Source organism: Grampus griseus (genome assembly GCF_964374135.1).
Source record: "Grampus griseus genome assembly, chromosome: 6".
Classification (NCBI taxonomy): Eukaryota; Metazoa; Chordata; class Mammalia; order Artiodactyla; family Delphinidae; genus Grampus; species Grampus griseus.
The window spans coordinates 90,495,884-90,509,727 of record NC_139000.1 but is presented as its reverse complement, the minus strand read 5'-3'; the positions used below and the strand labels follow the sequence as shown (position 1 = coordinate 90,509,727).

General features: G+C 40.0%; 1 protein-coding gene across 1 annotated transcript in view; it reads left to right on the top strand.

Annotated features, from left to right (window-relative positions):
• Positions 1 to 1,069: 1,069 nt before the first annotated feature.
• The window catches only part of LOC309824192 (uncharacterized protein), a gene marked incomplete at its 5' end in the record, with an annotated part of 115,987 nt that continues 103,212 nt past the window's right edge, over positions 1,070 to 13,844 (top strand). The window contains 3 exons of the mRNA XM_082656914.1: positions 1,070 to 1,371; positions 1,428 to 1,593; positions 8,158 to 8,248. Of these exons, the coding sequence (XP_082513040.1) occupies positions 1,070 to 1,371; positions 1,428 to 1,593; positions 8,158 to 8,248 (559 nt within the window). The remainder of the gene's footprint in view (positions 1,372 to 1,427; positions 1,594 to 8,157; positions 8,249 to 13,844) is intronic.

Here is a 13,844-nt window from a genome sequence, read left to right as displayed (position 1 = left end):
TAATACTCTCCTAATGCTAAGAAAGATTAAATGTAAATTAATATTGACTACGAGTAACATATTTAAAAAATAATCGCCGAGTGGGGGATGGCTTAAAGTGGAGAGATTATATAATATGAATAAATCTCCAAAATAAATCTCCAAAGAATAAATCTCCCCTGACCACTGTTTCATGGGCTATATAAGTAAGATATATTACAATGGAAATTAATGGGAACGTTTTTAGTCAAGGCTTCTCTGCGATTGACTTGAGAGCAAACACTCTGAGAGTATAAATTACTCTTGCTATGTGCTGACTCTGAATGAACAATATTTCATGTGCAGTGACATGGTCTAAGCTATAGACTTGGAATTGAATGGCATCTGTTTCAATTGTTTTGTTCTCTCAAGAGCAACTAGATAGAAAAAAGTGGTCAATTTGACCCCTGTGGGAGCGTGTTGCAAATCTAAACCTGTGTCCCTCATACCATAAATGAAATACATTTGTAAATTTGTAAGTGTTTTCCTTCTGTTCATTGATGCTTGAGTATAATCTCAAACTTTGGGAGCAACACTTTATACATAAGTACTTGGTTTTCTTCCTTTTTTCTTTCTCTTTCTCCTCTCTCTGTTTCTCTCTCTCTCTCTCTCTCTCTTTCTCCATCTTATGTAATTGGATAGAACTGGGCACCTAGGATGATGTGGTGTTACTATAGTGGGATTTTTTTTTTTTTTAAATCAACTCTAACTTACCCTTTTAAAAATTTCATAAATACAGGTGTCGGTGCCATTTGGAATAGTCTCTATAACAATTTGTCTCCACATTTACTGTGTTTCAGCAGATTTACCTAACAGATGGTGAGTGGGCAATTTGTAAAGGGGCATTTTTTTAAAAGAGCGGAGAGGGAAGGAATTAGAGACAGGCACATACTATATTTGAAGTTACCTCCACGTGTATTTTATGTATGTATACCCATACAATTAAGAAGTCTTTGGATGTTTTATCTTCAAGAATAATTCAGATAATGGATTACTTGAATATCATAAACATTTAGGGTTTAACAGATTTGTTACATATAGACGTTGTATCATGGATTTAAAAGACCATAGCCAGCGGGCAGCGGCGGGCGGAACGACCGAAGGGCGGCGCGGGCTGGGCGGCGGGTGCGGGGGTCCGTGCTTCCGCGTGGTGGAGGGGTGGGGTTCGCCGGAGACGCCGGGTTGCTCCGCGTTGCCAGGTTACCGAGAGCGTGCCCCGCGCCCGCTCTTCCGCCCGGGCCGCCCTCGGCGCCGCCTGAGCCGTGGTGCGGGCTGCGTGGGGCGTCGGTTCCGCGGAAGCCTGGGTAGGGCGCTGCGTGCGGGACTCTCGTCGCTCGTGGACGGGGCGCGAGCGCGCGGGGGACGTAGGGCGCCGACCTGGGGCTCCCCGGCGCTCCGGCTCCGCTCAGGGCGCCCGCTCAGGGGCCTCCGGCGCGAGGCCCCCTTTCTGGTCAAGATGGCGGCGTCCAGGCGGGCGGCGCCGAGGTGAGCTGGAGCTGGGCCCGGAGAGGGACGAGTCTGCCAAGCCCAGGACTTGGACCCCGGGCTGGTCTCCAGTCTCCCGGGGAGCGGCAGGTGAGTGGGTGCGGCCGCGCGTAGGTCCTTCTCGTGGGGTGGTCAGCTCTCCGTGCGTCCGCAGACTTCTTTCCTCTGATAGTCAGATCTGGGGTGGCCCAGGTTGGAGGCGAGGGTGCTTGATTGGGGAAACCTGAGGGGTTTAAGGACTCTGTTGGGATCGTTTCAGACCCCAGCAAGAAGCTGAGCAATTTTCTCCTGACTCTCTTCCCGGCTAAGTTTTCTCTCTTCTCTGAAGACGCTAGCTTTTCTGAATCACTTTGTTACCCGGGGGGATACAGTTGGTGGTTCTGACCGTGGAACGTAGGACCCGGCGCGGGGAAGCCTGAGCTGGTTCTAGTTACTTTGTTTGCAAAGCACTTGTCTTGTCGTTGGAATCTTTGTGTATGTAACCAACGTTGGGAAGAGCCAGCGTTTTCTCCTCCAAAACACTGCGAGGGGTAACTTTATACGTAAGAAACAAGTGGGCGTTCGCATCCATCCCTTTTCCAACCACTGAGCCTTGGTTGTGTTTCCTTTCTTTAAGTTTGTCTCGTTTTGAAGTGATGACAAAAACAAACAAAAAAGACCATAGCCAATTACACAAAGTATACTCTAGTCTCAGTCCTGTCATTAATTAGCTATGTTACCTTAAGTCATTTAATTTTTCTAGGCCTCATTTTTCTCATGTGATGTTTTTGCTTTGAAAAAGTATAGTTTCTAGAAGTCTCTACTCTCTGTGTCATAGTTCAGCTTGGAGAAAACCTGTTCTTATCCAAACTCCATGACATTGTATTTCCAGCTCCAACTTTGGACTTTGAGTGAGTTGGGGGCAACTCTTTAAGGATATTTTCACACAGCTTTTAAAGTTAATATCAGTCTAGCTGACTTGTCATACTCAGACTTTCTCCCATATTCTTTTACCAGTGTGTTCCTTAGTCATATATATAAAGACTGTTGTGGGAAAAAAGACCTCCTGGGTCAGCTTACTGCATGGTCATCGACACAGGGCAGGGAGTAAGATTCTGTGGATTTTACAGAAGCAGATACAGGTTTCATTATCCATGTCCTCTCCCCTTTCATCTTACAAAAACAGCAGGCTTTTCTTGGAGAACTGCCAGATAATGCCATCCTGCCTCCTCACGGGCCCCAGGGATGAGTCTCCCAGGGACTGAACTCCAGTAAAGCAGGTGATTGGCTCATGCGTAGGCATCTGACCTCGGCTAAGTCTATCAGACTCCTCCCCAGGACTTTTCTCTCAGAGAAAAATGGAAGAATTGTCTTTTCTCTCTGGAATTTCTAAGCTGGGGAGATACGACTCTGGGACTCCCAGTTAGCATCCAGCACAAGAAGAGACTTTCTGTAAAATAAAGTCTTGCAGAGGTAAGCAGGGCTGAGCGATGGAGAGAGAGCTGGAACCCTGCTGATACTCTGGAACTTCCAGATCCAACTGTATCTGAATATGGCTGCATCCCTGAATTTCTAGTACTTGGTTGTTGAGGTTGTTGTTGTTGTTGGGTTTTTGTTTTTAAATTTCCTTTGACTATTTTGAATTTGTTTTCAGTAATGTGCATTTGAAAGCATCATAGCTAAAAGAGCTAATTTCCTACATTAATGTCAGGTTTGCTGACTGGCATTCCTTAAGTGAAAAATAATATCCGCTATTTTCTTTAAATAAAATCCTTCTAGCTCAGGTTTGAGATATTCAAAACTCTGCCTCCTACCCCCCTCTTTTCCAACATTTACTATATCACCTTGAAGCATTTGTGACCACATCTTTCCCATCTAGACGCAGTTGAGAGAGAGAGCAAAGACTTCTGACATAAACTGCAACCTATACGCCTCCTACCTGGAAGCTTTAGAACATACTTGATTCTTGTCATTAAAGCAAATCTTTTGTTGTTGTCTCCAGGGCACAGAAGCATTTTCATGGCATAATCGAGTACAAAGTACATTAAGCCTAACTCTACTTCTCACCCTCTTTTACTTTAAATAGGCAGAAAAGAACAATCTCAAACACATTTCCCAACAAATAAAATACATATACGATTATGTTTAGAAGACGTTTATGCAACATATAGTTAGACTGATTAATTAATGGACCTTTCGCCAATTGGCACAGTAAATATATATGTTCAATGTGCTTAATTAAAAAGAAGACAATAACATATTTTTACAGGTTAATTATCTGAGAAGAGTATTGTGCCAGCACACTTGATGCTACAGTATTTCATGTTTGACAGGTAATCTTCTTTCAATTATATTTACTGCTAAATGTTTCTTGGATCAAGCTATTAAATTATAAGGTCAAAAGTAAAATGATATGAAATTACAATGAAAAGGGACACATATCCCACTTTATGAGAATAGAAGTTCTAATTTCTTTTCAATACTACTAGTAGTGACCACAGTACTAATTTGAGCCCTTACTATGAGCCCCTGTGCCCATATACATTTAGTTCTTACAGTAGTTCTGCAAAGGGCATATAATAATCCACACTGTAAAGCTGAAGAAAGTGCTTCTCATAGCTGAAAGTCACATAGCTGGTGAGTGGCAAAGTCTAGATTCAAACTTAGAGTCGTCTGACAATGCCCAGGTTGTTGACCACTATGTACACTGCTCAATTGTTGCACCAATAAAGAAGTGCTTGAAATAATTATAGATTTGCCTACCCTGAAACTGCAGTGATTTAAAGACATCAAAGTTGCCAGTTGCTTAACCACATCTGCTTACAGTAAGAAATTACATTTTATTTCATTTCTAAAACAAGATTAATTCTGCAGGCCCATAGAAACTTGAGCACACAAATCCTACCTCCAAATGAAAGATGCTTGTTTTCCACTATTCAACAGATGGCCCTGTACAGAGGCAATAAATATATAGTAGAATTTTCATTCAAATAAATGAGAAGAGAGGTTTCTTCTTGTCCTGATTCAGTGCCCATCATTATGGATTATGATGGCTCTTCCCAAACTTTACTTCATTCACTCCACTCTTTCTACAAAACTCCAGTAATGGAATCCATCATTCAGATATATGTGCAAAGCGAAAGGACTGTATTAATACAGTTGCTGAAAGTCAAGTTGATAGAGCACAGGAAATAGATCCTAATACATGCAACATTAATGTTTGTGTGGGCCTTGGAGTGAGGGGTAGAAGAATTTTCAGTTTAATGGAATATTTTGCCTCTTGCTGTGAAAGTGTGGCTTAATAGTCTTGTAGTTGGTCATTTACAGAATCCTCCATCTCTGGGTTTCATGCTTTCTTTACTCTGCAGCTGTCGATTCCTTCTCTTGTTCTGGATGGAAGATAGCAACGAAGCCACTTCAAAGGGCTCAGCCTGCCTTTTTGTGTTATTGTTTAGATGAAGATATTTCCATTTATTAAAGCACACTATTTAAACATTTTTGTCATGTTTCAAACTTGACTGTGTTCTGAAGGTGTGAGCACAGGCAGACATAATGGGGGATGTTTTCCAGGAGAGAACATACCCTTATCAAAGGAATTATCAGAATTTTCATGTATGGATTGAGAATCAAATTCTGGAGTTAGACCTGAATTTAAATTCATACTCACAACTTATTACCAGTCTCATCTTGATCAAACAGTTACCACACTTCTCATCAATTTCCTTATCTTTGAAAGCGGCATAAGAGAAGTATGCCTGGTGGAGTTACACATAAAGCTCATCTGATAGAATATTCATAAGGATTTTGCACAAAATATACATGGAAATATTTTAGCACCGAGTTTAGCATGCGATTTGTCTTCAATACATTTAAGAACTATTATTTTATTATTATTATGCTATCATTAAATATCACTATTACTTAAATGTCATTATTGCTAAAATTGCTGTAAAACTACCGCAATAACCCATGATGAATTCCCCTCTTCTGTTTCCTTTGTTTAAATGGAAAATATATATATAAATCTAGACAGAGAACACTTTAGTGATCCTATTCAGTGGAGTGAGAATTTCCATGGCACTGATTAAAACAAATCCTGAATTGCATGGACTTAAGATAGCAGAGAGGGGCTTCCCTGGTGGTGCAGTGGTTGAGAGTTCGTGACCCGATCCGGGAAGATCCCACATGCTGCGGAGCGGCTGGGCCTGTGAGCCATGGCTGCTGAGCCTGCGCGTCCGGAGCCTGTGCTCCGCAACGGGAGAGGCTGCAACAGTGAGAGGCCCGCGTACCGCAAAGAAGAGAGAGAGAAAAAAAAAAAAAAAAAAAGATAGCAGAGAGGCTAAGAGATTTGAAGTTAGACATCCCCAAGTGTGAATTCTACTGTGACCCTCTTCTAGCTCTAGAACCTTGAGGAAGTTACTTAAACTTTCTGAACTTTACTACTAGTTTCCTCATCTGTATCTTTTTCAGGACTATTTATCAAGCATCTTCCTGTTCTCTATGCTTGGACTATCAATGAATAAGTTAGACAAGAGCCTTTGCCTGCGTGCTCCTTCTTGCATGCTTTCTCCCTCCTTACACTCTCGTGTGGAAACGGATGTTATAAATAAATTCTATGCTTTGTCACAAGTTGATGGGCGCTACGGGTTAAGGAAAAGGATGTGAAGTTCACTGAAGAGGCTTGGGTTGGGAGTGCTGGAGGAGTGTACAGGTAGGTTCTGATTTTAAATAGGGTAGTCAGGGTGGATTTTATAAGTTGACATTTGAGCAAAGACTTGAAGTGAGGGAGTTGTCAGAATGTATGATGGGGAGACCACTCCCTGGGAGCAAGAATAACCAGTCCCAAAACTCTAAGGCAGAAATATGCCGGGCAGCTTGGAGGAATATCAAGGAGGCCACCGTGGCTGACTTAGTCAGTGGGGAGGAAGAGACAGCAGGAGGGCTGGAGGTCGGATATGTGATGGGATGGATTGGGTAAGCCCTGGGAGGCCATCACATGCATTGTGTCTTTTACTCTAAATGTAGGCAGCCAGGGGCAGGATTTTAGCCGAGGTGTGGCATGAACTGTCTCTTGTTTGAAAAGCATAACTCCATCTGTGGCCTTGAGGATGTGGGGAGAGAGTGGAGTCAGGGAGAATCTCGGGAGGCGACTACAGGATCCTCGAGGTCTATGTTGGTGGCCTGCACCAGGCTGCTAGCGGCTGGTAATTCTCAGAAGTGGCACATTGGGAAGGTTGTGACAGCATTTCGTGGTAGCTTGAATGCAAGAATGGAAAGGAAGAGGGGGTCAAGGGTGAATTCGAGACTTAGGGCCTGGGGAACTGGAAAGGTGTGGTTACTGTCACCTAAGATGGAAAAAGTTTGGGGTAGAGCATGTTTGGGGGATTAAAGACCAGTTTTGGAGGTATAAGATTTGAGATGTTTTCGTGACGTCCAAGTAGAGATGCTGAGTACACAGTTGGATACACAAGTCTGCAGTTCTGAAGAAAGGTCTAAACTAGAGATACACTTTAATACAATGGAGATATTAAGAATAATTACATGGAAGCGCTATTTTAAAGATAAAATGAAGTAATGCAATTAGCACTCTGTCTTCTCAAAACATTTAATAACTGTTAGCTAAAATAATTACCTGAAATGAAAAAATACCTATAGTTTGTTTTGTTGTTTGCAGTAAAAGTGAATAAAATGTCACAATTATTTTAATAGTATTTGTGACACAGTAGTTTTAGTTAAGACACCATGACTACAAACATTTACAATAAACCTTTCAGTCTCCTACTTTTCACTCTGATAGGGTACTTGGAACCATATTTTGTAAGGTTTAAGTTAGTTGTCATAGGGTACCTCTTTAATTAGAAGTAATTCTGAACTGTCTAGTTCCATGCAGTTTTATATACATATATGTATAATTATTATTTTATGATTTATCAAACTCAGTTGAAAATTTGCATCACTGATACACATTAGAATTTAAGCATTTGCCCAGGTATTCAAGGAAAAAAATGTACTTGTCTTGTAATTTCCATAGGGGTACTTACTTTCACATCTTCCCTTCACTTTGCAATCGAAAACATGGCAGGGGAAATATTATCTTACTGGTCTTTGAGTTCCCCTTAGCTATCTGCAAGTCCTTGAACAGCCTTTGTGGCTTAACCAAAATTCTCTTCCATCTTCATTCCGCTAACAGATATTGGTCTAAGCATGTACTTATACTAAAAAATGCATGACCACGTTGTCTCTACACATCTATAATTTTATGTTAACACTATCATTATGTAAGCTATACTTTAATTGTAATTATAACAGATTTTATGTCAACACACATCCATTTCTAGTGTTCATCTGGCGTTCAAGGGGAGAGCAGCATGTCGTAAATCTTATCAAAATATAACATCTGAAGAATAGAACAGAGGGTAATTGTGTAATTCTGTATTCACTCTAATTAAGTTCAGTGGAGTTGGCATAATAGAATTAAGATGAAAAAAAAAAAAGACATCGAGGTACCACGGCTCCCTCTCCTAACACACCCTTTTCGTATCCGAGAGCAGAGACTCAGCGCCTTTCTGTACAGAAATGGAGACAGGAAGAGGCCAGAGGATGAATGACAGGCACGAATGAGGTGGAACTTTGAAGAGCAACATGGAAGTGAAATACTTCTTTTGTATTTGGTAGGTGGGGAAAATGTACCAGCGTGTATGCCTACTGGGACCATGTTTTCCAGAACAGTTAAGCCCAGTGTCAACTATGCTGTCCCACCTTCCTCGTAAGTAGGAACATACTGTTACTTGAACCTTTGCTTCCTGTTTCTTGATACCTGGTTGAGAAGATTATCACAGGAACTGCATCTTGTTAGCAAATACACTGTTTTGAAATGATTGACACTCACTGAAGAGTGGCAACTCCAAGCTTGCTCTCTCTTGATCTTGGACTGTTTAAGTCTGGAGTGCAGGAGTGGGTTATGGGGAAAGACCATTGGAATTCTTATGTCTTCAGCGTAATGGTTATAGCATAATGGTTAGGAGTGTAGGTGCTGGTTCAAATCTCTGCTTTCCACTTGCTAACCATATGAGCTTGGGCAATTTACCTGATTACCTGAACCTCAATACTCCTGCCTATAAAATGATGTTAATAATATTTCATCCCCATAGACTTGTTTTCAATGTTAAAATGAAGTCACTTACACCAAGCACTTAATACAATGCCTAGAGCATAGTAAAGTCTATTATTATTACTATTACTACTACTACTACTGTTATTATTATTACTATCACGATGCCAGGTGCTATTTTTCCTATGCCTTATTCCATTATCTTCTGCCCTGTCCCTCCATTTCTGTCTTGTTTCTGTACAAGGGTAGGTTTGTCACAGAGCATTTTCTTTCCCTAGTGTCTGACTCTTAGTCATCAAGGTGACTGGTCCACGACCCGGCATTCATTGCTGCTCGTTGAAGCAACCCATTTTGAGAAGGGGAGTTGGATATTGATGCCAAGTTGGGTCAAGGAGAGAGCATTTTCTCTCTTCTGCACTCAGAGAGCTAAGTGAAATATTCAGGCCTCAGAAGGAGAATCAGGCAAAGGGCAACATGCTTAATTTCATACCTTAGTGATTAAGAACAAGTCAGACAGGCTGGATTTGAACTCATTTCCGTCATGTACTGACAACGGGATCTTAGGTGCTTTTGTAACCCGTCTGAGGCTCAGTCAACATCTGAAAGAGACGAATAACATTATCAGGACCTAGCGTATAGCCTCGTTGTAATAAGTGAGTAAATCCTTTTAAAACGTTCAGCACGTTGTTTGGCATATAAACACTTAATAAAATTTAGCTTCTTTGACTACTACCGCTGCTAATATTATTAAGTAGCTGAGCAGATCCGAGGCCCGTTTTTTTCTTAGATTGCACATAATCATTTGGACAACCAGCTCACATTGATCAACCGTTGCTTATATATAAACGCCCATGAACCCAAAGGTGCTTTAACTCTCTCCCAGTCACAGCCTGTTCTGGGGGCAGAAGCAACACCGGCACTACCCCCGTCATCTTTGCCTTTATTGTCACTACACTGGCCTGCCGTACTGAGCACTTTCTGTTTGCCAGGCACCAAATTTAGCCCTGCGTATGCACTATATCATATAGTTCTCACACTCAGGTGGGAGACATTATCATCATCCCCAATTTTCAGATAAAGACGCCGAGGTGTTGGAAAGGTAAGAAACTTGACCCACAGCAAGAGATGGAGCCGGAGTATTCAAACCCTTCTCTCTGACCTCAAGAACCCTTAAATATTAGCATACTACTACATCCTGGTAAGAAAATCTGCTTCCAGCCACTCTGGTGAGAGTAGAAATGATTCTCAGTCCCCACATTCCTCTATTGCCCATGCCACCCTAGCCTCAGGACTAGGGGGGAAAGGAAGTGATCTCTTCAAAGAGCAGCCAAAGGGAACCTACTCCCTTCTGCCTTTTCATAATCAACTAACCAATATTTTATTTCCTTCTTAAGAGTCCCCACATGTTCCTTTTGGTACTTAGCTTGGCCTTTTAGAATTCTGACATTCTGTACGTGACTCATCCACTGTATTTCACGTTAATTTATTGAGGTCAAGTATAGGGTCTTACTCATCCTGAAGTCCAGTTATCCCCTGTCACATCTAACTCTGTTCGTTTCTTCTTGTAGGACATCTGCAGATATTTATTTGAATTTTGTTGAATTGTTCTCATCAATAGTACATTAAAAGTTATACAGAAAGTGCTTTCTTATAAGGAAAACCGTCTAAATAGATTTCTAGCTCTTTACTTTTTATAGCACTATTGTAGAGATTATAGATCTCCAGGTAATATTTTTTAGATTGAGTTCTTCATATCATCTTATTTTTACATATAATGATAAATCTGAATTTTCTCTATCAAACCTCCAAGACTTCACTGGCTTGTAAGTTAGCTTGTTGATTATGTGTTGTTGACTTTTCCATTTACAATGATATTTGATCCTGGTAAGGATGGGGCTGGGTGGGAAGGTACATCTTAGGGCCATAAATTGGTTTTGTAGAGAACTAACATAAAGATCTAAAGTCTCATCATATTTCTGCAGAACTCATGAATCATTTTATTATAATTCCGTTCATTCAGGGAGCATAACACCATTTTCAAATTGTTATTCCTAATTCGTTCATCTTCTCTTCCTTAGTCTTAGTGAGAAGAGAGCAGGCTGAATGGAAGAAAGTCATTATGACCACTGGGGCCACTAGGGTAGGCATCAGTCCCAGAGTTTTGTTTTCATCTCTCCACTATTAATATTGGCTAATGTCTTGAGTGCTTACTTGGTGCAAATTACTTAGCCGACCATGGCAAATGGATTGTGTCATTTCATCCCCTGATAGTCATACAATTAATGTATGTATTATTATGATATCCCATAATGCATACACGGAACAGAGCCTCAGAAGTAGTTATTTGCTCACCAAAATATGGTAGATGTGGAATTTGGACTCAGGTCTGATAGACTCCTAAGTCACTCCTAGTGATTTTTACCACTAAATTAAAGTTGTATACCTCTGGAGAGTAGATAGTTTCTAAAATTTCCTCAGCTCTAACGTTTTATAATTAAATTTTTGTCTGATGGCAAGCTTAACAGTTACGATGGGTAGGAAGGAATGCCAGCCTGTTGAATGGAATTTCCCTGAAATAAGCCTGTTTTATGACACCAGTTCACTCATTCATTCACTCAGCATGTATTGAATGTTTGCTCTGTGCAAAGGCATTTTAGGCATCACAGTGGAGTGAGCGCCCCTTCCATAGACTCTCCTGCAGCACTCAGAGAAGTCTTGGACTGGTTTGCCTGTTATGGAATGGGGCTTGGTGATAGAAGCCTGGTTTGTCCTCCACTGATAAAACTAAGACATACTCATATGAGTTTATAGGCATCTTGAAGCCGTGGGATAGTAACACACATGAATCTTACCATTTTTGCCTGGGATTAATGATATAAAGGCTTTGGATTTGGGTATGGAAAATGGGTGCAATTATGGGTGTGTTGGTTCTACATATATATGGACATCACGTGTCATCAGCCTGCAGCTACCTGCCATTCCTCACTACTCCTTCTTTTCACAAACCAAACAAGTACCTTCTTATCTCTCCTGTGGATAAGCTCTTGACAGTGGCACTAGGGCCTCCCTCAATAAGTACATCATTGGCTAAACCAGTGGTTTCTCAGATATGCTCATTGAACAGCCCTTAAGGTGGATTGACATTCCACTGCCTAGAATAGAATATGGTGTTCTTTAGAAATCGGGGGGGGGGGGGGAATAGGTCACCAGATGTACTGTCTTTAATTTAAATTGTTTACATATATATATATATATATATATATGAACAATTGTTATATATGTGTATGTATACTTGTTCATATGTATGAATTATTTAAAATTGAAGAGATTATATATATACACACACATATATATATATGTATATTTAAATTTTGGCTTCTGTTAGCAAATTAAATTATTAGCAGATCCATACTGCAGGGAAATAACCAATCAGATTTCATTCAATAGCTTGCTTTTTTGTAGATTTATGGTTGTGATTTTATATCTGCAGGTATGTTTGCTGAAGAAAATATTTCTACCACTTTACACCAAATTAAATTCATTTAATACCAATGCGGCATGTCTCAAATGTCTTAATACAGTTTTAATCTTTAATCGCATCAGAAGTATGGAATTAGAAACATACCCCAAAATCATTTGAAGATATAATTACTTTCATTTCCCTTATACTTTTGAGACTTTTGAAAAATGAGTATTTAGTTGTACTTATCTGTTTCTGTCTCTCTAAGGATAGCAAACACTGAAACACAATTCTTTTTAAAAGTCAATATTAAAAATATATTGTCCAAGATGATCAAAACTAAGGAAGTGGCAAAGAAATTCAAAAATTTAAACTTTAAAAGGGTGCTTTTTTTGTGAATGTGTAGTACTTGTTCTTCTGAAGGAATTAATCTTTTTAAAAATTTAATTATTTTTTATTGAAGTATACTTGGTTTACAGCGTTGTGTTAATTACTGCTGTACAGCAAAGTGACTCTGTTATACATATGTATATACATTCTTTTTCATATTCTTTTCCATTATGGTTTATCACAGGATATTGAATATAGTTCCCTGTGCTATACAGTAGGACCTTGTTGTTTAGCCAGTCTATATACACCAGTTTGCATCTGCTAATCCCAAACTCCCAGTTCATCCCTCTCCCACCTGCTTCCCCCTTGGCAGCCACCAGTCTATTCTCTATGTCTCTGATTCTGTTTCTGTTTCATAGATAGGTTCATTTGTGTCATATTTTAGATTCCACATATAAGTGGTATCATGGTATTTGTCTTTCTCTTTCTGACTTACTTTGCTTAGTATGATAATCTCTAGTTGCATCCATGTTGCTGCTGCAAATGGCATTATTTCATTCTTTTTTTATGGCTGAGTAGTATTTCATTGTATATATGTACCACATCGTCTTTATCCATTCATCTGTTGATGGACATTTAGGTTGTTTCCATGTCTTGGCTATTGTGAATATTGCTGCTGTGAAGATCAGGGTGAATGTGTCTTTTTGAATTATAGTTTGGTCTGGATATACGCCCAGGAGTGGGATTGCTGGATCATATGGTAGGTCTATTTTTAGTTTTCTGAGGAACCTCCATACTGTTTTCCACAGTGGCTGCACCAACTTACATTCCCACCAACAGTGTTGTAGGAGGGTTCCCTTTTCTCCACACCCTCTCCAGCATATGTTATTTGTAGACTTTTTAATGATGGCCATTCTGACTGGTGTGAGGTGGTACCTCATGGTAGTTTTGATTTGCATTTCTTTAATAATTGGCAGTGTTGAGCATCTTTTCATGTGCCTATTGGCCATCTGTATTTCTTCTTTGGAGAAATGTCTCTTTAAGTCTTCTGCCTATTTTTTTCATTGGGTTGTTTGCTTTTATTGTCATCAAGTTGTATGAGCTGTTTGTATATTTTGGAAATGAAGCCCTTGCTGGTCGCATCATTTGCAAGTATTTTCTCCCATTCTGTAGGTTGTCTTTTCATTTTGTTTATGGTTTCCTTTGCTGTGCAAAAGCTTGTAAGTTTGATTCGGTCCCCTTTGTTTATTTTCATTTTTATTTCTATTGTTTTGGGAGACTGACCTAAGAAAACATTGGTATGATTTATGTCAGAGAATATTTTGCCTGTGTTCTCTTCTAGAAGTTTTATGGTGTCATGTCTTATGTTTAAGTCTTTAAGACATTTTGAGTTTATTTTCGTGTATGGTGAAAGGATGTGTTCTAACTTCACTGGTTTATATAAGGCTGTCCAACTTTACC